This window comes from Lonchura striata, chromosome 6, assembly GCF_046129695.1.
Source record: "Lonchura striata isolate bLonStr1 chromosome 6, bLonStr1.mat, whole genome shotgun sequence".
In the NCBI taxonomy this organism is placed as follows: Eukaryota; Metazoa; Chordata; class Aves; order Passeriformes; family Estrildidae; genus Lonchura; species Lonchura striata.
Window position 1 is genome coordinate 12,075,919 of NC_134608.1, and position 25,608 is coordinate 12,101,526.

General features: G+C 44.0%; 1 protein-coding gene across 7 annotated transcripts in view; it reads right to left on the minus strand.

The window, feature by feature from the left end:
- The window catches only part of EVL (Enah/Vasp-like), a 138,335-nt gene continuing 112,727 nt past the window's right edge, over positions 1-25,608 (minus strand). For 4 of the 7 annotated variants that reach the window (XM_077783966.1, XM_021549710.3, XM_021549707.2 and 1 more), the window contains exons 4-14: positions 16,239-16,302; positions 13,121-13,182; positions 8,850-9,079; positions 8,068-8,189; positions 6,439-6,499; positions 5,816-5,882; positions 4,464-4,530; positions 4,297-4,359; positions 2,108-2,174; positions 1,673-1,730; positions 1-605 (exon numbers count right to left, since the gene is read on the minus strand). In XM_077783966.1, the coding sequence (XP_077640092.1) occupies positions 568-605; positions 1,673-1,730; positions 2,108-2,174; positions 4,297-4,359; positions 4,464-4,530; positions 5,816-5,882; positions 6,439-6,499; positions 8,068-8,189; positions 8,850-9,079; positions 13,121-13,182; positions 16,239-16,302 (899 nt within the window). In that variant the 3' untranslated portion in view covers positions 1-567. The remainder of the gene's footprint in view (positions 606-1,672; positions 1,731-2,107; positions 2,175-4,296; positions 4,360-4,463; positions 4,531-5,815; positions 5,883-6,438; positions 6,500-8,067; positions 8,190-8,849; positions 9,080-13,120; positions 13,183-16,238; positions 16,303-25,608) is intronic. The other 3 variants (XM_021549712.3, XM_021549711.2, XM_021549713.3) reach the window with 3 other exon arrangements.

Below are 25,608 nucleotides of genomic sequence, written 5' to 3' on the forward strand. Positions count from 1 at the left end.
TGTGGACAATAAACAGTTTATTACCAATATGAACACAGATACTGTGATGCACTGACGTACCATTTTTTAATATTGTGATAACTCTGAGACAAAGAACTTGTTGGCTGACAACTAAACATGTCTCTTTCTTCTGGTGATGCCTCAATACATTTCTGTTGGCAAAGGATCTTCATTTACATTGCAGACTACTAGTAAAATTACTTTGAAGTCATCTATCAAAAGCAAATGGTTCACGTGTGTTCTTATCTACTACTAAAAAGAAAGGTAATACATTTAAATAAGCAAATACAAAATACAAAAAAGGCTGACAAATCCAATGTGCAGTGTCAGATGAAATCTAAAAAATCCAGAAATTTAAAATTTAATAATCTTTAGATTAAGACTTGTAAAATGAAGCGAATCCAAGGCAGCAGCAAGCTTCAAAGTGTGCTGAGTCTGCTAATAAAAAGGGTGTAAGAACAAAGACAGTGCCGGTGTCCTCTCTCACCATCTTGCATGACCTTGGTACACTTAGAAATGATCCAATCTTCCTAGCATTCTTAGTACCGTCCAAATGCTTTGCAATCATTATGTTGTACTGATTCTACTCAACTCCTGCCGTATGGCTAGAAAACCAAACCAGAAAGTTAGTGCATAATGGTATATCCAGTGTGATGGAAAATGCTAAGTGCAGAGGTTGCAGAAAGTACACGCTGGAAAAAGGATGAGTGGAGGGTAAAAGGATGAGTAAGGGTAAGCAGTCAGCTGCTGGCTTGCAAACTGCAGTACTACTGTGAGAAGTTGCATCTGTGGTGTATGTGAATGCCTTATTTTGCACTGGAATGAACTAGGGAGGCTCTGAGGGCCAAGCTGCTGGGGCAGTAGCGTATGGACAAGGGTCTCTCCAACTGCACACTGCCTCGGAGGTTTGTGAGCACACAGATCTAGGGCAAGGGCACAGGGAATGGATTTTAGCTGTTTTAGTCTCCTCTTTTTCCCCTTCCCTGTGAATCTGAGGTAGGGAGTGCAGGGTGTGGACATGCATCTTCCTATGCCCTAATATGGCCTTCAAATGGGAATTTTGGCGTGCATTTTAATAATGGCCCTGAAAAATACCTTTAATTGTGAACTGCAGAGCAATTTATAAAAAAGTACTGATACATTTGGTACAGCCGCTGTACTTTTCAATGTATTATAAAAATATAAGGCTATTTGGAAAGCTGTAATCAAGTGAAGGTCTGAAATAACTCTTCAAGCATAGGAAACCTACAGAAGATTTTTGGGAAGGATTTTCAGTTAGTTTCCTTTGTCCCCTCCTTATCCTGGACCTGGATCGGCAAGTGTGTGTGGTCAGCAAGTTACAAGTGATTTCACGCTTGCTGATTGTGATAAATTGATGTGCCATGGGCTACAGGCAGGCCCTTTCTCACCCTCCCACCTGTGAGAAACACCATCCAGTGAATTTCTCATAGGCTGGTGGTAAAAATGTTCATCAACAGCATAATAAAGGATGTAAGTGCAGTATTATGGTCAGAGCTCAGATAAGGTAGATGCTTGTTCTTCAAATATGTGTATAAATCAGAGCTGTTAGAGAAGTCTGAAACCACCAGGGAATTCTCTGCAGTTCCTATCATCTTATCTATGGAAAATTAGTCATAAAGATGAGAAAAATAATAATTTTTCTCTTTCTTACCATCAATTATCTCCTCTTTCACTTTGTGTAACTCTCTTACAACTTCCTCCAATATTTCCTGATGAGACAAAACACAAGTCAGCTGCTCAGAATTTCCTTCTAACTGGAGGAAGAAAATGCAAGTTTAACATGGTTGTGCTTGTCCCCCACCTCCATTGCTGGTCAGAGCCTAGCACTGCTAACAGCTACGTCTGCACTCCCAGGCACGGATGCAGAGGATGCTGGCATATTTACTTGCACATTTCTGTGCAGACATTAGGATGAAATAGCAGTGAGATTGTGCTCTCTTGCTGCTCACCAGCTAGCCCTTCTCTAGGCACCTAGTTATAGAGGAAATCAGAAGACTGAACAGCCGTTTTGCTTGTACAGCGCATGCATGGGGGAAAATGGGTAGCTTGCCAAATCTCTAAAAGTGCAAATGACACTTTCACTCACCTGTTTCATTCGATCAAAATCTAAGGCATCCATAGCCACATCATTGCTGCTGCTCACTGGCTTCATCCTTGAGAAATGCAAGAAAAGCATAAAAAAGGAGTCAGTTTCCTGCAATGCATGGTAAGCTGCACCCACCTGATGGTGTGGATGAAATCCACCCCAGAGCAGGAGCACCTGTGCTGGACAGGAGGTTCCCTGTTGTGCTGCTAAAAGAATATTTGGCAGCCAGAGAGCAGCACTGCTCCTGTATGCACTACCCTCAAAGATGCTGTGTATTTTTTTTTTTGTGTGTGTGTTGGGACTCTCAATGATTTCAAATTAGAAAATGCTGAGGGGATAAGGCCTGTTGAACACTGTGTTTTATTACAGCATTTGCAATTTGCAAGCTACATGTCTGGTTTTCTCTCACAGTCTCCTTCCTGTACAGCAGCCCTGTCCTGGCAAACTAGGCTTTCACTGGATGCTAAAGTAATAGCAGATTACAGCTTAGAAAAATTTTATTGGGAAAACAATAACCCACTAATCCTTTACTTGGAAGACTTCAATGAGTCAAGTGTGGCTTGTTGATAGTGTTATGTATCACAGTCGTTTTTTATTGACTCAAACAAAACCAGTCTGGCTTTAATGGCTAGTGCACCTGAGTGTTATCAGTCTTTCTGTATGGTATTAGTCAGTGGGCTGAACCATGATGACATCTGATAAAATAAATTACGGAACTAGAAGCTGTTTACCTTTCTCTTTTAATCAGTAACACTAAAATATTAAAAAAACTAAACATGCTATAAAAAGGCTTCAGATAATTTTGCCATCATCTTTAAGCCCAAAATGGGGGCTGGTGGAGATGCTGCTGCTCCTGAAGGTTTCTTGGTCTTGCAACCCTTCCTTGGGAAATCCTGACATGTGTCCTACCATCTCACAGCTAATGGAGTCCAAATGCCATCAAACTGATCAGGAATGGAAACAGGTCACCACAGAGAGCTTTAGGAAACAGCCCTGCTCCCCCCACAGAAGCCTTTCAAGCAGGCACTACTACTACTGAGCACTACTCCAGGTGCTAAATTAGGAAATAATTTTTTCCCACTGAACTCCTCCTCCCAGGATGCAATGCCATTATAAAAGATAGCTACCAAAATGTGATGGCTGCTTTAAATAGCCCATGTTTCACTCCCATTTGCAAGGAGGAAGAATGGTCTTTTTCTATCTATTTGAAGCTCATGTATTTCCTGGAACCAACATGTTTCACTGGTTTTAGGAGAGCTGGCAAAACTATATTTTGCTATAGTAACACTGATGTATTCCTCTGAATGTTTGGGCAGAACATGTTACAGCATTTTAAACAAAGCAGCAAGTATGTGCAGATAGTTGCCATTGGCAACTTATCTCTCTCCAGACTATCAGCACTGTTGTATACCTAGCAATGTAAAATAAGTGACATCTCTTTGCAGCAAATACTAAACATTTCTAATCCTGTGTTCCACCTCCTTATTCAGTTTATCCATCCATCTCAGTGTCTGGTAACACTGGGTGGTCCTGGATCAGCACAGGAAGCAAGCCTCTCTAGCTGTCCAACATCAAACTTTATCTCAAGCTCTGTGATTAAAAACATGGGTGCTGATCCACCCATGCTAGCTATTCTGACAGGACTTCTGAAGTCCTGCTTTAGGTTTCTTGGCTTTTGACACCTGCTGGTTTTTGTATCCCATGTGTCTGTCTGTGGTGGGGCCTTTTTTATTACCAAGTTTCACTCTCCTTTCTTATACAGCCACTGCAGTGGCATGGGTAGAAGAAAAACTTCCCTTATCCCAGCTGCAAGCTTTTCAGATCATTTCTGCTTTTGCTTTTTAATTTCTGCAGAGGTTGGGCACTGAAAGCTTCACCTATTGGCACGAAGCTGCTGTAGAAAGACGGTCCAGCACTGCCAGACCCGTGTCTCTGACTCTCTCACACACATGGATGGTTTAAGTGCTGGTTCCAGCACGATTAACATCTGTAATGCCCAAGTGAGCAGGGGGCTGTTTCCATGGAACAAAGCTCTGACATGACACCTTCACACTTTGTGCGGCGACAGACGAAGCAGATTGCAAGAGAATGAGCCAAAGGTGTGGCAGAAGACGAACACTAGTGCTGAGGGATGGGATGAGCCCAAGGACAAGCCAGGACAGTGAAGAAGCCAGGCAGTTAGCCAGTACCTAGAAGACACGTGGGATTGTGTGGGGCTCTTAGCTTCACAGCTCTTCACCACTGATGGATTTCTACAGCAATGGAATGAAACGAGACATGAGTCGTGCGCGTGCCACAGGGACAGCGTGACCATCCCGCCTGCCGGCCAGCCGCACGGACACCCCATGCAGCTCACCTGGAAAGTAATGAAGATACAGGCTTCTCAACAGAATTGCTCCTTTCCCATGGCTTCTTCCCAGAGTCTGAAAAACAAACATGGAAAGTTAGTTTATTATTTTTGCTCTAAAAATAAAAATATCCTGAAGTTGACTGTCTTACACAGTTGCTTTCATTCACTGATGATGAGGGACTTAGGAGAAGAGCCAGGAAAATGAGATTGCTGAATGAGTGCATTTGCCTACATTATTGGGAAAGCAGTAGCAAAAATCTGCTTAGTGATCCCTTTAATTAGGGACCACATAGTTAAACAATACTAAAAAGAAATGGAACTGGAACAGCAGGAGGAAAAGCATAAATAATTTCTATTAGGAAATACAGGCTGATTGCTGCAAGGCTTACTTTAGTCAGTACAATATTTATTTATATTTTAAATTAAGAAGTCTTAGGATTTTTGTCTGCATAGTTGGCAGAAAATGTGGGTGTATGTAAAAAAGGGCAGTAAAAGCCCACTATGCAAATCTCCACAGCGAATTTATTTAATGTTGTGTGTACTTCTAACTCACAGAACATCCCCAAAAAACTTTACTACATAACCCTGGTTGCCTAAAGTGCTTCCTATCATCCCAGTCTCCTAAAATGAACTGTTGCAGAGATTTGACAACTTTATATACAAGGATTTCCTCCTCTGTGAGGTCCTAAAAACCCTTTTAAAAGAATTACAGGCACTCCCAGGAAATTGCTAGATCTCATTGACATACACCTTTCTCCTGGCTTCCTCCCCCTTCTCTTGGCAAAACACACAAGTCACGGCTTTGTTCCGAAAGGAAGCTGGAATGGTTAAATAGTCATTCCCTTGGGAGAGATTTTTCCCAGTATGTGTGAAAGCCAAGACTGATGCAGGGAGGAATGTGACTGCTTGCAGCTCATCTACTCAGATACAGTTATTTCAATTAATTTTAGGAAAAACAATTTAATCTAGGAACTCTCAGGATCAGCCTTATTGCAACAAACTAAATAGCAGTTTGACATTCAAACTCCAACTAGTATAAATAAGGACATCTACACTACAAAAAGTAAAATAATACAGCTTTTTTCTCTTACAATATTTAGGTGGGTAATGTTGAAGACACAGATCCTCAGCTACATGTCTAACTAAACTGTCCTGCAATTTTCTTGACTGTGAAGCATATAAAAGTCATAATTTCTTACTGAATACAGTTTTTAAAACCACAGATGCTTGGGAATTTTTCTGTTAGTTACTGTTGGTTTCTGCAATCAGAAGTAGGACAGTGAATCCAGAATCTAGAGGTGGTGGAGAAGACTAGATTAAGAAGACAACTACATTACTACAGTAGTTCAACTTAATACCTGATGAATTTTGCTGCTGCTGGGCAGAGCCTCGTGTACTGGTTGAAGGAGAGGTGCTAGCATCATCCTACAAAGAGAAAAACAGGACATTACTGAGTTTTAGAGATGAAGAGCAGAGTCCTCTTCTACTCTGGAGACAGCTGCAGCACATGTGGTACAAAGCAAGTTTCCTCCCTGTCCAACAAGCTCTTTCTTGCATTGCATGGAGGCTGCCAATCCAAAGTTACATTGCAGGGCTGATGGTCCACTTCAGCTTAGCTCAAGCCTCAAATATAAAATAAGAATCATGAACTTTATTTCAAGTTAATTTGCCATAAGGTTCAATGGACCTTCTTACAGGGCAAGAACCTCCTGCTCCCCACAACACTGGGATTAGACCATGATAAAGAGCTCATTAACCTGATTTAGACAATACCTCCCTACAAATAAAGCAGCTGTTCCTATTTATAGGGTGCTGTTCCCAGGAAAGGTGGGATCAGTTACATTTGGCTTTGGATCGAATGTGCACATCTGTCCCTGGATCAGCACTGCTTGTTGCTGCCTGCCAGACACAGTGAATGAGCACAGGACTTCAGCCTACACGGAATCTGCAAGAGCACAAGAGGGAGGAGTGTTTCACTTACGTTTTGGCTTTCCTCTTCCTTTTTGTCAGCTGGCTTGTCTGACTGTGACGCTGCTTTCCTCCTTTGCAAAGGAACAGGAGATAGGACACAGTCAACCCTCTAGAAACAATCCTCATGGGAAGATGAGATTCAGGCTTTGGTGGGAATTACTATTTATTTAGCTCATCCCGAGGAACATAACAATGGCTGGATGTGTTTGGTTGTGTAGGGCTGGGGTGGAGGTGAGGAATCCAGATCCCAGTGATACAACTCAGGGAGAGGGGCAATATTATGAGGTGGTGTTTAACAGAGGAATGCAGGGTGTGGAGCAAAACAAAATGTGATGAAACAGAGAGAAGAACCAAAGCTGGGTATGAGACTGGGTAAGAAAAGGATGGCTTCTCTCAAGGATTCAGGAAGTCCTGGGTCCTGCACAGGAGGAACAACTCACCCCTTATCAGGGGCTTCTGAGGACCAACCCTGCCCCCAGCAGGTGGCTCAGGTGGGCATTGCAGTGATGACACTGCTCTCAGCCAGCTCCAGTGCCAGTTTGTCACCTGTCCTGTATCCCACATCCCTGATCCTGCACAGAGAAAGGGCTGTAGCAGTGCTCCCACATGAAGGGAAAACTGCCAAAAAAGCCCTCCAACCCAGGTCCACCCTCACTGGGAGAGACTGGGCACCATTTATGCTCAGCCAAGATCCCTTCTTCCTTCTAGGATGGGAAAGCTCTGGCTGGAGATAATAAATCAGCTCTCTGGAAAAGGATTTGGAACTCAGTTTTTTAAAGAGTAGAGGTAGCACAATGCTTATGGAAGTGCAAGTGCTTTTGTGAAGACACATAGGGAATTCCATCCTAAATATCTGAAGTCACAAGATCCTACTGCCAAAAGCCATACTGGAGTACACTTTAGACTAGAACCACCCAAGTGTGCTGAATTTCTATGTCCAAACACATGAGATGTCCATTCAGCTTGCTTGCTTGAACAGAGCTAGTTACCCCAGCATCACTAAACCTTACTTTGTAGACAACTTCCAGTTACGGAAGGTCTCTCTTGATACAGAACATGCCAGGAATCCATAAAAAACTATTAAGAACTATCAAGCTATTTTAATTCTGAAAAGAATAATAATTATCTATTTGCTATTTTATTCTGCTGGGAACTTTTTAGAGTGTTGCGTATTTATTTACTGCTTTTCAAAGGATTTCACAAGGATTTTCAAAGAATCCACAGCCCATGTTCAGAATTTCTTCTGAAATGAACAGGACATGGGCAAAAGTTACAATCAGACCTTTTGAGCTAAGAACTGTCTTTGTACTAAGAGAACATTATTTAAAAACTCCATCTCTGTGCGCCCTACAGCTTTACCTACCCTTCATTATTTTATTCATCCTTTTCTTTCATTATTTGTAAGTTTAAAAAATTTAGATCTAAAACATAGCATCTTACACTAGGAAAAGGCAACCTATTTTTCCAATGCAACACCTTTCAGTATTGCATTAAAAGTTGGGCAATCGTGGTGACCAACATCTATGCAAGACCTGTCAAATTGCAAGGAAACACCTACTGCTAACCACAAAAATGACAGTGCCTTGTTCCACAATTTGCTTCAGATCTCATGGGGCTTACTAGAGGTGTAAGTACAAACCTTTTTGCCAGTAATTTATTCATTTCTTCCATTAGCCCTCCTCCTCCTCCTCCACTACTTGTTCGATTGGCATCGCTCTTAGAGACCCCACTGGGGCTGGACCCTCCTGAACCATCTTCTGGCTTAAGAGAGAAATCAAGAGTGGAATTAATGAAAGGCTTGCTTTGCAACCGCACCCTTAATGATTAGTTTTTCCAAGTGTTAGGAACAGCAATCACAATCACAGCCCAAAAACAGAGATGGTATGTGTTCTGCCTTGGGAAGAAGACCCACAGGAATATTACTAAAACCAAGACAGATCTGGGTGATGCAAATAAATGGGCAAATGATTAAAAAATCATTAATCATCACAATCACCACAGTGCTGCTTGTTCATAATTATTTTTATGCATGGTTAAGCAACCTACATGGACAGCTACTGACCAGGCCTCAACAGTCTACACTGGGTTTTTTGTAAGTATAATGTAGTTTTAACCACTTAAAACAAGTGAAAACACTAATGCATAGCACAATAGTGGACAATGTGGAAGTAGTGAAATCCTGGCAATGTGAGAAGTCACAGCCATTTGCTAACTCATATGATCTGAAGGGAGTAAACTCTACCCAGCATTTCCTGCTCAGCTTTATGTGAACTGCAAAACCACATTTAGAAGTTCACCCAATGGTCAGCTGAAGCACGTTTCACTCTGGGTTTGCAGACCATTACACCGAGCTGTGCCAGGCTTTCCCGCGGCAGAGAAGAGCCCATGGGGGAGTCCCAGTGCCCAGTGCCAGGTCCTTACCCGCTGAACTCTCCGGAGTTTGGCACCAGCCAGGGCTGCTGCGAGCCCTGACACTGACCCATCGTCGGTGCCAGCCCCCTGGCCCGCGCCCGCTGGCAGTGGGGGCGGCGGGGGCGGCGCGGCGCCCATGGGCGGTGGAGGGACTGGGGGCGGTGGTGGAGGTGGGGGCCCCCCGGATGAAGCAGGGATCACAGCAGCACCACTGGGGTGGCCAGGTGGAAGTGCTGGGCCTGAAATGCAGAGAAAAGGAATTAGACGTGAAGCACGATCTCCAGCCCACAGACAAGGTCACACTCCCGCTCCCAACACCACGGCCTGACTCCAGGACAAGTGGCTGATGCAAAGGAGCACCATGCATGTGAAGAATGGGAAGAGGTGCTTGTACCCATGGCCAGCTAGCTACAGCTGTGTCCTCCTGAGAGACCCTGTCACTGAGAGTCTTCTCCCTCCTCTTCTCCCCGCCTGGGCTAGTGTTTCACTCTGTGTCAGAATCAGAGCACAGACAATGCTTCCCAATTCATAAGTGGCATATTCTTCTGCTTCTCCCACAGCTTTCTGTATGGAGATAATAAACTCCACAGACTTTGGTTGACATCAGCTTTTCAGTAGAATTGTGGGCTACCGTGACACATCCTCCTTTCTGTCATGCAGAGGGTGTGGCCTCAGCCAGTTCTGCAGGATTACCAGGGCAGACTCCAGCTCCAAGTACCCGAGGCTCTGCAAAGCTCCTCTCAGCAGCAGCCTGCAGGAAGGGCTGATGGTGGTAACTCCACTGCAGCGTTTCACCTGTCTGTAACAGGTCAGTTGAACAAAGACACCTCCACAAGGCTATTTCCCCATGCACACTGACATAACATAACTCTTGGTATGTATTCACAGCTTCTGTTGTTCAGTGTTACTTTGAAAGACAGATGGTTTTTGACTGAGAAATATTTAGAAGCCACATTTAACATTAAGAGCTTGTTTTCCTTATCTAGGTTTTCTTATAATATCGCCTTATTTCTGTGGTTACTTCTGCCATTATTTCATACTCCCAATTCCATTCTTGAAATGAACCATAGCTGCTAGTAGAAATACTTTAAACATTTCAAGCCCTCTTTCGTTCATGAACATAATAGCTAGTAATTCATTGTGGGTACATTTAATTGTAATTGCAAAACTACACCCACCTAATTAGAGGGCAGCCTCAGGCAAAAATTGAACTGAGTCAAAATAATGGAGTGATGTGAGTTTAAAATAACTGTATTGAACTAAGTGGATTTCAAGGACTTACATCAGCTGAAGGACTGAGCCTCCAGTGGTTACAGTAATACTTTTTAGCATAAAGTAAAAGGAAATATCTGTTTTTGTCCTTTTCTAGGCATACCACTTTATCATTATATGTGGTTATAAACCTGAATAGATCCAACTCACAAAACATATGCTCTGAATTGCAAATAGGCATTGCTTGCAAATTGTTCTCACTCCACAGGCTTTATTTTAGATAGGCACAAGAAATCAAGACCATATACAAAGTGGCCAGACCCAAGCACTTATCTACCTTCAATGAGAAAGGTTTGCTGGAATAGTTACAATGACAAGCCCACAACTATACATGCAGTGAATTCCAGGAACAGAGTTTCTTGAATTAAATAAATTGCAAAACCACAGGAAATTCTGGGTATCTTAAACAAAATCCATGTTCTATGTTTCACTGGTAACAGAAATACCACTTAACAAAAAGAGTAAAAATCACAGCCTCTACCAATATCCTACACAGACAAGAAACCTACTGCAGCTTCAAAAGAGCCCATCTGCTATGTTTGGACCAGCTGAAAATAGGTTCAATATGAAGGTCTTTGAAACAATTTGACTCTGCTGAATGACAAAAATCTTGGTCTGGGATAATACAGTAGGAACATGCATTGTAACAACCCAGCTACATGGTCCTGGTTCTGTAATTCTTACTTTTTGCCTGGTCCCTGGATCCATCTGGAGTGATTTTGACATTCTTCAACCCCAGTTTCAGAAATTACATACTGCAGCAGTAGCTTTGGGTCTCTCAGCCCTTTTTCTACTGGTCAGGGGCAGTGCCAACCAGGCTTTTTGAACAGGTGACAGCTGAGGCTTTACACAGGTCCCAACTCATCCAAAATCAGTACTTACTCAAGTGGGCAATGGCTGATGATGTCATGTAAGGAGGGCTCCTCCTGGGCATAGCCACCTCAGACACAGCAGCGTGAGGGGGAGGCAATGGAAGACACTGTGACATGGGCTGACACCACTGCTGCGCAGGACACGGTGACAAATGGGAGGATGGGGAGGGAGCCTGGCCAGAGGAGCTGGGGGGGCTGGTGATGGTGGGCAGCAGGGAGCAGGGTGCAGCTCCTAGGTGTGGAAAGAAGGACCCATCCACACTTTTCACTTGGGTTCCAGGGGGGCCTAAAGCAATTTGTTCATCAGGATGGCTGTTCAGAGGTACATTTGCTGAGGTTTCCCACCCTGCTTTATCCGCGGGTGCCTTGACCCTTTCAGGTGGGACAGGAATCATGGGCAGGATGGTGGGACCACGTGGCTGCAGGATGTCACCCCTCTGCAGAGATGGTGAATTTGTGGAAGAGGAAGACTGAGAGCAGGAAAGGGAAGAGCCCCTGAGAAGCTGGTGAGAGGGGAAGGGCAAGTGGGAAGGATGGAGAGGCGGTGGAGACAGCGAGGTTCTCCTGATGCCTGGCATGACAGTCCTGCCATTTGGGCAGGGTGGAGGGGAGGAACCTGGGGCTGTTGGCAGCTCAGAGGCCGAGTGCCTGTGCAGGATCTGGGGGGGCTCTCTGGCTCTCTGCTGGGCTAGGACAGGGCACTGACTAGTGGGCTCAGGGACAATGGGTGCTGGAGCGACAGCGCTGGCTTGAGGTAGTGGGGGGAGCACAACACCAGGGGCAGGAGCACCGCAGTTACTAGAGGCAGGAGGAGGAGACTGGGGATGAGAGGGGGGAGAGCATATGCTTGGTTGAAGGGTGGAAACTAAAAGAACAGAAAAGACAAAAGAATAAGGTGGGTACGCAGGAAGGAACGAAACCAAGGCAAAGTGGAACGGAGGAAAAGGAACCGTGAAGTAAACGCAAACAGAAACTCAAACAAAGCAAAGAGAAGATGGTGCAGGCACCAGCTTGGGGATTTCCAGCCCTCAGCAGAGCTGGAGGGGTGTGCAGAGCAGAACCCTGGCAGCACGGGATGGGCTGCATGCTCTGGTGCCAGCGAGGCTCCTCCAAACCCCACGTGAATCTGAGTCAGGATCACGAGCATCACCTTTGCACCAGGGACAGGTGCAAGGGACATGCTGAACACAGAGGTGGCCACCTTGCAGACAGAGAGGGAACAGCCAGCAGCCCCTAGGAGCCACATCCTATTCCTTGTGGGTGCCAAGGCAGGATTTTGGCTAAGTTCCCTATACAGAACAGCACACTAACCTCTGCTGAAACAAGAGTCAAACTCTTTCTGTCACCAAAGGCACGCGTGTGTGTTTGAGCTGGTTTCTTGTCAAAAGGTTCAACAGCTGAGGAAAACCATTTCACTTATGTGGCCAGATTAACTGAAAAAACTTCCCAAATCCAAAGCCCAAACACAAGGTGGCCATCTCAGCTTGCTTGCTCTGCCTCCTTTCAAAGAGACAAAGCCATACTTTGTAGCTATAAACTATTCCTGTCATCTCTTCTCTCAATTTAGTGCAATGTAATATGCTATAGAAGATTTTTGTAAGCTCATTAAATATATATATTTTCTCCATTAAGTTCACAGAAGACTTCATGATCACAAACTCCCCAGTGAAGAGCATCCAGAGCTGTATCTTCCTCTGTGCTGTAGTTTGTTTTGTGCTGCAGAGCAATGGAGAGTGCCTGAGCACATCCAGCACATCAACCCCTTAGTGCTGACACTCCCTGGAAACACCGAGTCACTCTTGTGGTGGCTGTGCTACCTGCTCTCCTTGCAGGGTGTGGAAGAAGCATGGCCAAGCCTCCTTGGTCCACCTAAAACGCCCCTCAGCTATACAAGTTTTGCCAAGTGCAAAACCTGCCTAGCTCCACCTGCATGCCTCAGACCTGAGACCCTGCAAAACAACGCAACCATGCCCAAATGCATGTACGTCTCTAGCTGAAAATCTAATCTTTAAAATGTAGCTGTAACTATAACCACTTTCAGCAATCTAGCTTTTGTACAGCACCTCACAGACCCCAACAACAGCAAGAAGAGACAGTCAGGGAGAGCAGAGTGTGTCTGCTTGATTTAATACATGCCTGTGGTAGAGGTTCTTCTTTCCAGAGATTCCTGGCGCTGTTGCTGTTGCTCCATCACTTGTCTAAAACAGCAATGGAAAAACCCTTGGTCATTAGGTACTCCTTAACATTTTGAGTAAAAGCTTTATATTCTGAGAGGTGTGTCTGGGGAGAGAGCTGATCCCATGAGATGAAGGTGGGTCTGATTTCACTTGCCCTGGCTGCAGCAGTGCCAGTTCCTACATTGGGAAGTTTAACCAGGACATAGCCCTGCATGCACCAGACACTGCAGGGGTTGGTTGATCCATTTAAGACAACTCCTCAGTGGCTCTGCACAAGGAATAGGCAGTGCCCAATGCCCAGGAGAGCACAGCAAACATGCATGCTGTTAACCTGAAGTGTATGAGCATTGCAAGGAAAGGGTAAGTGACGTCCCACATAAAATCACAGAATCATCTATTGGATAAGGTTGGAAGGAAGCACTGTGGGCCATCTAATTGAACCCCCCTGCTCAAGAAGGATCCCCTGGAGGACATGATCCCCAGGATTATGTCCAGACAGCTTTTGAATATCTCCAGGGAAGCAAATATTCAAAATTATGCAGTCCGGAGTCTTTTATGGATCAGGAGCCCAGAGCACTTGTAGAACATTAGCATATTAGAATGAAAATATAGCAAAGCTTCATCTGTGTTTTGGTGCTGACTGTACACAGCCTCTGTTGTCCAGGTGCACATCCTGACAGCCCAGCACCAGCAGCACCAGCAGCGCTGTGCTCCCCCTGCAAAGCTGAACACAGCTCTGCACTGCTGCTCCTCCTGCCCCTTCCCCCGGGAGCTGCCAGCTCCCAGTGCCCAGGCTGGTGTCCAGCAGGGAGAGGCTCGGGACAGCTCTGCAGGGATGTGCAGTTCCAGGGGCCCATCAGCAGAGCCTGCTCTTGCACGCTGGACTGCTCCTGCAGGAAGGGATGTCCCTGACCCCTGCCACAAACCCACCCTCACTCGGCTCCTCCTAAAATACCTGACAGCTAAAAACCAGGCTACTTGCCAGGCTTCTTGGCAAGTGCATGGATTTGGAATAAAGATTTCAACAATATTAAAACACAACTCTGAATTTACCTTGCTGAAGCATTTGGGAATAAAGTTTATTACTATTTCCCTCCACAGTTTCTAGGTCAAATTTGCCTCAATTAGTTTCATTTATCTTTAGACCAGTTTTCACTGTGCAGTTTTCTCTTTTCTCAACAGCTTTACTTCATGGTCCATACAGTAAAGAAAGCTCAACTCTAAGCAACATTTCTATTTTGACTCCTTGCACAGTATTTTAAGACACTTCCCTGTTACATCTTTACTTGTACTTTCCAGAGTCTGCAATGCTAAGCAATTCTATCTTATTTATATACCAACAGAAGCTTTTAAAGTAAAAAATAATCCATAAAAAGAATGATAAAGGAAAATATATGATTTTGCTACGGAGGGATCAATCCTAAAATGGTTTTATGTTCAGGACATGCAATCCATGCAATTTCTAGAAAATTGCAGGTTTCTGAGAAAATTATCATATATGCAAAGGTGAATCACTTTTGAGAAAGTCTAACTTGGTTGATTCAAGTGGTGTCATTTAAGTCATGACATTTTAGAGCAAATAAATGAAATATTTGCTTCAATACATATCCTAATTCTTTCTTGATTGTTATGGATGCAACAGCACCAACTGCACTGCTAAAATTTCAGTTGTTAACACATGTACTAAAAATTTCCTGAGCATACTGTCCCCTACCTTAGCTTGGCATTTATTAGCAAAATTTGATGGTGAAGAACAACTTGATACATACATCTTCCTGATTAAACCTGGGGAAAATTCTAGTTTTACATAGAGAACCAACCTGGAAAATTCCAGTCTGACAGAACAGGAAAGAAATATGGGTAGAACACCCCCAGATCATTAGAGCTGCTGCAGAACAGATTGAGGTGCAGGGTGCAAAAAATCCAAAGCAGGGGTTAGCCACTGCCACTTGAAGTCACTGGGGTTCATACCAGCCCTTTCTGCCCTTGGTCAGAAGCAGTTTATATGTGCCAAATGCACCCTCCCACACATGCTAAAAGGAGAAGTTCTTAAACTCTTAGAAAGTCAAAATTATTCCAGTCAAACTAAATAAAGCCTACAAGGCTACTTAAGGAGTATGCAAGGAGAAAGGTACAAGAGAGGACAAATTACACTCTGACTTAAAAATATGTTCTTTAAACATTTGTGTAAAGATTTCTAAAAAAACTTTTAAACAGACAAATTTGCAGGGTAGATACCATAACTTAATTTCCTTCCTGCTTATAAGATGTTAAAAAAAACCCCAAAAACTCCTAGACTTAAAATTAGGTCTTCTCTATGCATAAAGAATGCATCAGCATAATTAAAGCTGAAAATCCTCTAGTGCAGATGCAGTAATATCTAACTTCATCTACTGGCATATCTTATTCCACTCCAGTGGAGCAAAAGAAGCTTTCCTAGGGCCATGTGCCCTGTAGCAGTCAAATAATACCTACCCAAAGGGCATTTACTGTCTCTAAACAAAAAAGAATAAATAAAATATTTTTATTCTCACATAGTTAAGCTGCTCACATCTTAAAGGTACAGAATAGACATCCAAACTGGAGGCCTGAATTACATATGCAGAATGAGTGACTTCCACTGGTTAAGGGAAGAGCTGGATCAGGTTTTTCAGGAAGGCAGTGGGAGAGGCCTTGCAGGGGCCCTCTGACCTTTGTGATATCTCTGCTATCCCAAAGTAAATCTCAGGTGAAAATATCATCACTGCTGACTCAGTCATGGATGAATCCCTACTAAACCTCAGGTCCTTCACAGCTATTCATAAAGGTGCAAGAAACTAGTTTCCCTACACTTCCCTTATAGTTTTTGGAGGCAGGAAGACTCCTGAGTAGCTACCAAACAAAGAGTTTACCTAGAGTGTGAACTTAGGCTCACTTCACCCTTTAACAGTCACTACAGAATCATTAACAATAATCAGAAAACATCCAGAACCAGCTTAAAATATGTACAAGTAATAAGAGCAGTGCTTACTGGTGAACAAGGACTGCATGTTCATCCAAGTCACAAACCAGAACTCTGCCACAGATGATTAACTCACCTTCTCTGTGCTTCCATCTCATCTGGAGATGGACCATTCTGGATCTGGCGCTGGGCAGCTGGACCTACAGAAAAAATGAAAAGTTGCTATTAAGAAAGAAAGCAAATGTGTCTGACTTTGAAAAAAGTGCCATTCAGATTGTTTCTCCACCTTACTATGACAGATAAACCTCAAGCATAATTGTCTTCTCTTTACTATTATTTTTAGCTCTTTTTTTTTTTTCCTATTAGACAAATCATTGACTCATGTACATTTTTAGTCCCACTGGGAGAATCCAGGGGTTAAATGTGGGAGCAGATTTCTCCAGAAACTTAGCACCACGGTTGCTGTAGGTAACACATTAATCCCTTGGTGATGTGAAGGCCTGCAGTGTTGCAAAAGTTATGCTGTAGGACATCCCACTGCACTGGGATGCGTTTTTACCTTTGGCATGGTTCAGCTCCATCCATCAGGTATTATTCTTTAATTCCACAGAAATTCAAGTGCCTCTCTGAGTCTGGGAGCACACATTGTGCTAACTTGGGCTGCTCTGATGCTGAGCTGGCATCAAAAGCTGCCTGATGGAAGGTGCAAAGAGATGCAAAATTAAACAAGACTTTTACAAAGGTGACTTTTCTTTTTACAATGCTGTGGTCTTCTGTTTCTGGGGGATCCACATCAAGCTGAGCTTTCGCTGGCATCCACCAACAAAAGCTGACTGTGCATGTGACCATTTAAGTCACATCTCCTCTTTGATTGATAATTTAATCTCTGTTCTCAGACATTTAATCAAGGACACTGACACTACATGCCATTTTCAGAAGGAAACAATTATTCTGAAAATAAAAATAACTATTGGTAACATAAGTGGTTTTGCATTTATTACAAGGATTGCTCCATTCATTTGAGGAGGTGGGATTCAACTGTGATTAAACAGATAAGACTTCTATTAAATCCAACAGCAATTTTCCTGATAAACTGGGAAGGAGGTCAGTTATGTGCAAGAAATTATTATGCCTACCTTATTTTTTCATTTTCAACTGCAAGACTTCTTTTAAAAGTTATCCAACAAGAGCAAATCAGAATTAAATACTTACAAACCTAAATATGTCACTCTCAAATTGTTGAGCATATTTATCTCTATATTTCTTATGTATTACTACCAGGCTTAATGTTTTCTGAAAACCAATTAAGAAAGTGTGAAAACAGGAAAGATGGCAGAAATGCACCGTTGTCAGAAATTCCAGAGTCTTGACTGATCCTGAGGAAATCATGCATATTTTTGAAATGCGTTTAAGGACTAACATTTGAAGTAAGGGTACACAGAACTTTCCGAAAACCAGGCCTGTGTATTCTAATTTTGGGTCTCCCAAAAATGAAGCCAGTCACAGCCACTAAGCCAAAAGTTTTGACATTTAAAAATATCCTATGATTGGGCATGAAGTGAAGACAGTTCACTTCAAGGACTCGTGACTGACAACTTAGTGCTGTTTATCACAGGTCTTTGGCAAGCTATTAGAGACAGAAATGTCACGTTTTGCAAAGATCACACGAAATAATGAACGCGGGGAAGCGGGTGATTGTTCTGGGATGCAAGCCTCAGGGAAAAACTTGGCAATTATTTGGGAACCACCCAGCAGCGGCTCAGGAGAGAGGAGTTTCAGGTGCAGCAAGAAGCTCAGAAACCACAGTGAGGAAGCCAGGACAGCTTTCAGCCTGCTCAGCCACAGCTCACGGACACGGAAGGGATTAATTTCATGCTCCATTCTGTACACGTATGCTCTGCTGTGCACGTACAGCACACAGCTGTGAGGGGTTTCAATTCAACGGGATTTCCAGGCTGAATTCCCCTTCACGTTTTTAGGTATTTCTCAGACAGAAGTGGACATGAACAGGGGGTGCTCTTGGTGGTGCTGCGCTCATCTGAAGATGCTTCTCCAGTTCCCTGTGACCCTGCCAGCTTTGGGAACAGCCTCGGAGAGAAGAGCAGCTCCCAGCATAAAGACCAGGAGAACAGCTTTGCTGCTGACCCGTTTGCAGCTTCACAGCTGCTGAGCCACATTTTTAGCAACTAATTAACGCAGGAGATACTCTGCGAATGTCTGTGGTTCCTCGCTTCCTTGCTCTGCAATAATTAACCACGCTTTTATAGAAGCATCTTGTGATTCAGCTGAAGGCAGATTTTTGGGAGCACACAGATGTTTTCCGTGTTTATTTTTTTGTCTCCTCCTACTCAACCACCCCAGCAGCCACTCTGCCCTTCCCCAGCTGTCCCTGCAGACAGCAAGGGGGAACTCCTGGCACAGGACACTGCTTTGTGCTGGGTGTGGAGCTTTCCACGTGCTGGTGGCTGCTCCTGCACCGCTGGTTCCACATCTGGAACCAGCCAAAAACCAGGAACAAAGCTGTCCCTGAAGGAAAAACGCCATCCTTTCTCTCCTGCTGGACAAGCTCCAAGCATGTTTCTTTTTCCCCTCTTACTTTGGCCACAAGTGCAAGCAACACTGACTGCATACCCTTAGAAAAGTATAAAAAGCGTTTATTTCTCTGAGCAATCGGTATTTTGTGCTTCTTCAATACAGCAGGTCCAATCTAGCACACTTTCATTTATACAGAATGGAAGCAGCCTCTCCTTGGGGTTTTTGCAGCTCTTACAGCCTCCGTGGTGCTTATGGACCAGCGTGGTGACAGCGGTGGGCTAAGGAAAGGGCCCAGAGTCAGAGCTGAACTAGAAATACACATGGGCTTTCAATTCATGATATGGAAAATTTTTGTTTTACATATGAGAAAAACATGATGATTTCGAGCAAAAAATACAAAACCCTCAAACCACAAACACACACAAACCCCCAGCAGATTATGGGAGGAAAAGAGGTGTCAGAGAGACAGACAGCTCTCCCTCATTGTTTGATAATTCCAACACATGCTTGGATTGTGGGAGACTCTGGTTCAGCCATCAGGGCTGATGCGTCATTTTTTATATTCTGACTATGTGACATAAATTCCTGCTCATCCTGACAAGAACAGAAGAAATCTTTCCACATTACAAGTTTCTGCAAAGCTTTTTTTCCCCAACAGCAGTATCTTTCACATAAATTGGCATTTTCTGCCATAACCCCCAACATACCAGTTGCTGGAAGCATTTCTGACTGTTGCTGATCCCATCATCCCTGTTCAGGTACAGCCTGGGCTGGCATGCAGACCCATGCTGCAGGGTATTTTCCTGGGTTCACCATAAGCCCTTCTCTTTCCCTCTGGGTGTGGGAATTCAGGACATCCCTCTGGCTGCCCTGGCTGTCTCTAGACCCTGGCAGGGGGCTTTGGAGACTTTGGCACAAAGTCAAAAAACACCTGTGGCTTTGATTTTAGCCCATGGAAAAAAACCTGCCAACTTTGCATGAGGAATTACAAGCCACAAGAGTTTATGAGTAGTGTGGTAGTTGAATTAACACAGGGTGAAAAAGTGGAATTTTGTGGTTTTAAAATAAGGGGTTCAAGACAAGATGGAGGGATTTGGGCATGTCCTGACCTTCTTCTCCTTCTTCTTGCCCTCCATGTCTTGTTGTGATGGTGATACTTTTCTATTGGTTAATTAAGGTAAAGACACACTGTCCAACATAAATGATAGATATTGGCATGTTATTGTAAACATAGTACACACAGTTTTTAGTATAAAATGGTAACACCACCCCAAGGGGGTGGGGGTCTGTCGCAGACTGACCTGCTGGACAGACTGCAGCTCTGTGAGAAAGCGTGTTAGAGACAAGAGAAAATAAACAACCTTGAGAAGCCGACCCTATGCATTCCTACTCCTTTGGCTGCATGGGCTGAGAGAAAAAGACTTTTTATGGTCTTGGGTCACCTTGACCTCCAGACCCCTGAGACCTGGGCACCTGGGGCTCTTTGATCCCGGCGGGGCCAGCCCCACGCTGAGCTGTGACATCCCTGGCTGCTGTCCCCACTTCAGCCAGAACGAGAAGCGCTCTGTGTCCCCATCTGCCACCACTTCCCCATCCACAGCCTGCCTGTAATTTCAGCTCTCCTGCCACTGTTGGGCAGTCATACTGCTGCTGCAGAGCCTCTGTCAGCGCTCCCACACCTGCCCCTGCCCCAGGACCTCAGCCTGCTCTCCTGGTGGGGACTGGGCTGGAGATGTCCTGGCACAGCCACACTGGAGTGGGAACAACAGTGCTGGTGACACTCCCTTCAACTCATTAGCAGAGACAATTATCCTGGACAAAGCACTCATCTAATTAGCCTAGATAAAGCCCGTAGATAAAGCAGGGTGCCTACCCTGGGCCCAAGTGAGCGCAGCCAGAGCTGGGTGGCACAGCAGGTCGGGCTGACCTGACTTTCCACGGCGAGCTGAAGGGCTGAGGTGTCCTGCTCTGCCTTGTTCGGTTTGATGTGCAGCAGCCCCCGGCAGAGAGAGGGAGCACAGCCCACCCGGGGTTCCCTGCCACAGAGCCTGCTTTCAGACAGTGCGCCTCACTCCCATTAAACATTCACTCCAAGAGTTTCAGAGACTGTTACTCACAGGCTGGGTGATGCCTCAGCAGCATTTTAACAGAGTGCATTAAATACCTTCTACAACATCATTTACACACGGACCAAACTTCTCCTCTGAGAACTGCAAAGAACTTTATCAGCCTTAATTAAGCCTCACCGATGCTCTGAGGCAGAAGTGACTTGATTACAGCCAGGCCGTGTCTGCACAAATAAAATTTGGTTGCATCAATTTACCTACAGGTGAGATTTGCTACTGACACAGTCAAAACTATGTAAAAGGTCACCTAAGGCATTCTTACTCTGATGCAGACCAAATTTGGTTTGACCTGAAGCAAGTAGAGTGTAGGGGAAGGAGCATTTCCAGCTCTGGGCCAGAAAACCTTCCCTACCTCCCTTCCTTGTTCCTTGGCAACCAACCGTGCTGTAAGTCTGTGGCAGAGCAAAGTAAAACACATCCTCTTAAAATCATCCCCAGCAATGCTTTCCATAACCTCAGTTTACCTTATACCACACTGGACAAGGAACAGTGTCTATCAGGTACCAACTCTCAGCTGAATTCTAGAAATTCCTGTCTTAGAAGCTATTTTAAAAGCAGCATTCCCAAGATTGCAACTGCTTTGCTTTTGTCTTTTATCTCGAGATTATTTTAATCTAACATGAAACAGGCGCTGCTTAAAGTGAAATAAGGGTGTAAGCACAGGGGGTCTGTATGAAGTCTGTTCATTTGAACTAAAAACTGATTTAACATTCAGTGCTAAAACTTTCTGATGCAGATAAGATTTAAGTGACAGCTGGAAAAACAAGCCTTGTGTGTAACATGGGAATGCCCTGCCCTTGCATTAGCTCACATCTCTTCACGGACTTATGTACAGATGTGTATGCTGTGCACAGTCCTTTTCTTCCTGTTCTTTTTCAGGAAAAAATCAACAGATGGAATTGCAAGGATCCCCACATGCAGGACCATACAACTGTGCATGTGCACTGAGCAGGTTGGAAAACATGAAATCCAGAGGGAAGTTACCAAGCAAAAAGGCTGTGCAAAGATCCAATGCTTGAAGATCATTAGAAAGAAACCATCTTCAACTCGCCACAAGTGCTAGTGAGCACACTAATATGAAACCAGTGCCTTTGCCTCAAATGCTAAAGCTGGTAATTCCATTATTTTGCATAAAATATGATGGCACTTGTTTGATTCTGACTGTTTGTTCATCATGGCACTGGCACAGCATTTGGGAATTGTTCATGCTTGTGTCTTGGCTGAGCTGGTGGAGAAAAACGTACTTTTTCCTCCTGTATTATGTAATACAGGTGAGACAGTGCTAAAGCAGCTCCTGCTGAAAGCAGCTCCACTCTGACAGCAGGGGTCACAGCAAATATGTAAAGGACACAGCTTGGCTGCATTTATCTCAGCACCACTGCCTCAGCTCAGCAGCACAGCTTGGGTTACCTGTCAGATAAGAAACAACCAGCTTTAAACAAGATTTAAAAATACACACAGGTGACAGTGCAACCTTTCACAGTGAGGTGGCTCCACAGCCATTTGGGTCAGCATCTCCCCCACATTGCAGCCTAGACTGGTGGGAATGCATCCCCATAGTTAGGGCAAGCAACAGGGATGGGAGCCCATGTGCTCTGGTATGGGACTCCCTATATTTTATATGGTGACTGATCAACATAAAATATAAGAACTGTGTAAGAACTGGAAATTATTTTCCTCCCAGTAGCTCAGCTCTAACATGAAGACCAAAACACACACTGATCTAGAATAGCACAAGCTTTTTGGGTAAGGTGAGGTGAGGTGAGGAAGGAAAGGTGCAGTTCTGCCTGGACAGCAGAAGTGGCTGAACCTTGGATCCTCACTTCCCAAGTGTGGGTATCCTCAGTTCAGTCAGAGGGAAAACGAAGGTTTTTAACCAGGCAGAAGCCTGGGAAACAGCTGGAAAAAAATTTAAATAATTCTTTATCTCTCTTGTTGTTCACATTGTTTACGGGTTCATAAACAATCATCATTCACTGCACGCGAACGGATTGAATTGTTTTCACTCTAGGTCTAACAGAATTGATCTAGACAAAGCTCTCTCTAAAAAGAGAAGTGTACTTGAAATAAATCAGAGTTCTACTCTCTCACCTTCTGAAGTGAAGTCATTTCACACCGTCCTGCCTCAACAGCACACCCAAGGAAGTTTTCTGAGCACCTGACCTTGAGGATGGCAGCCCAAGGGAAGGTGATGGCTCCACATCCAGCTGGATCAGGCCCCAGTGCCGCGGAGCCTGGCGCATGTCCTGCACCTATGCAGCGCTGGCTCTCCAAGAAACAGAGAGAAATTCTGGCAAAGTGAATGCAGGAAACCTCTGTGCAGGACATAAAAAGATGGAACTCGAGCATCCCAGGGGGTTCTGTTAACTGTGCTGAGCTCTGGGCAGAAGAGAACTAATTTGGCAGATGATGGAATCGAGGTGGGTAGGGCAGCCACCTGCCAGGCAGCTCCAGGGGAACACTGCCAGCACCTCCCACCATGGTAGGGCTGATACAGAGGCTCTGATGCATTTAGAGAAGCAGCCTTGTTTCCACAGGCAATTTCATGATAAGAAGGCATCCAACTTAGTTGATGACCAATTGCTTTTGTTAGGGGAGTTTGCCTCTGGCTCTGAGAAAAATGTTATGTGCATGGAAAAACATAGGAAGTGTAATTTTACTTTTTTATCATTACAAAAAGGGAAAAAAAAGAAAAAAGAAAGGACATAATTGAATTTCTAAGGGTGTACTTTCAATATTGGTGGCTTTATAAGCACACTCAGGAAAGGTGATGGGAGGTGTCATCAATCAGTGCCAGAAGTAAAAAAGTAATCTATAAAATTCAGGACCATGAGATTATCTTTAAAAAATAAAAGAAACTAAATTAACCCCACAATTATTAGTAGCAAGTAAACAAGTCCCCAAGCACTTCCGTTCCCTCCTTTTCTTGATTGTTTTTCAGAATGTGCATCAAGCCTATTTTCCTGAATATACAGGATAGAAACTTTACAATAAAAGGTGAAGATTAGCTCATAATCTTCTGCCTCTAGGCAGTACTGGAGCTTTAAGAAAAACATCAAATACCATCAGAATCTCATTAAAATTGAGAGCATGGGCCCCACCCCACCACCACTGCATGGGCATTCAGGCAGTGGATGCTCCAAAGAAGCTGAGAGTGGAAATCAAAACACACCATCTAAAGATATGGCTTATATTGCAAAGATATTTTCCTGACTTTGGTTTTAGTGAGGACATAAATTGTTTCATTCCAGTATCAGTTTGCCAGGTGCCGTCCCAGCAGAGACAGGGACACTGCAATGCTGGCCTGCTCTGCAGTAGGAGTGTTGCTGAGCTCAGAAAGCACTTCCCTTTGGATGTCTCAAGCCCTACACATCTGTTCTGTGAAATAAAAGCTGCCTACTTTTAGCTGTGACTCTGTGTGTTTCTGCACCCAATACACCTGTTTATACCCACTTCACACATACACTTCTTTACATCAAACAAAAAGCAGGGATTTGATCCCTTTTTTTTTGACAAATAGAATTTTGGAGAATTTCTGAAGTCACAGAGGAAAAGAACCCAGCCACTAGCATGGACAGCAGTTCAATCAGCTGATATTTACACACATTGCTGGTCAAAAATAATCACTGGTTTTGCTTAACTGTAGGATTTATGACACATTAGATCAGAAATGTATATATATATATTTCACAGGCACACACGCACTGTAGCCTAGTGCAGCAGCCAAGGCTCCAAGAGCAGGATGGTCTATTCTTGGTCTATCTCCACATACAACCTTACAAGGCAAGGCTCTCCATTTTCAAGTGTCTTGGTCTTGTTTCCCTAGTGGTAGGAGAATAAACCCCTCAGGGTAGTCTTTTCCAGCACGTGGAGAACAGCAGGGCCCATACACACACTGAAGCACCATGCACACATAGAAAACAGCATATTATAAACACACAGTTTGCATCTAGTTAATGGTTTAGATCCAGACAAGATCCATTTTACCGAGATTTAACTTCCACCACTGCTCTAAGGCAACTATGATGGGTACCTGTACTGGGGTAAGAGTACTGGACAGAAGAGGACTTTTCTACAAAACACAACTAAATGGAGATGTATTTCGGGATTTTTGAAAAAACAAAAAAAAACCAAAAAAACCCCACAACCCAACAAACCACATGAAAAAATATCATTAGAAATAGGCAGGGTTCCTTGATAATTAAGTTGCAGTTTTAAATAAATTCAACAGATAAACAAAATATTCAAATACTGAACCTGATCCCATTCACACTTATATCCAAAGCCAAACCATCTGCTTAAGGGAGGAAGCAAAAGTCCCACTAACTAGGAAGGCCCAGACTAAACCCACTCATCTCTGCAAATCCTCATTTCCAGAAGAGCTAACAGGAATTGGCAGTCACAGGTAGGTTGTTATGGAGAAAAAAATAGGCAAATATACCATGAATTATAGCAGGTATAAAATGCTGCCCTTTTTCATATCTGTTTTTTAAAACCATTATCTATTCCATGAGTACAGATGCTATTCACTAGCAAGTAGAAACAGAAACAATCCAACACATTAATCCACAAGTCCCACTTTCTTTCTGTAATGACCTCTCCTGATTTAACAGCCCTGACTAATGCCCACATCTCCTCAACTTAATGGCTCAATTCTCAAAAATATTATCTCAGCCTTCTACTGCCTGAATTAAAAGCAAATTAAAGACAAACGATCCATCAGTGAGCTACAAGTGTAAGTGGCTTCCCAGCACAACAGGATGGCGGCACAGACCATCTCCATGCACAACGAGCATCCCTCCCCCTTCCCAGGAGGGCTCAGCAGGAGCACAGCATGCAAGGGAC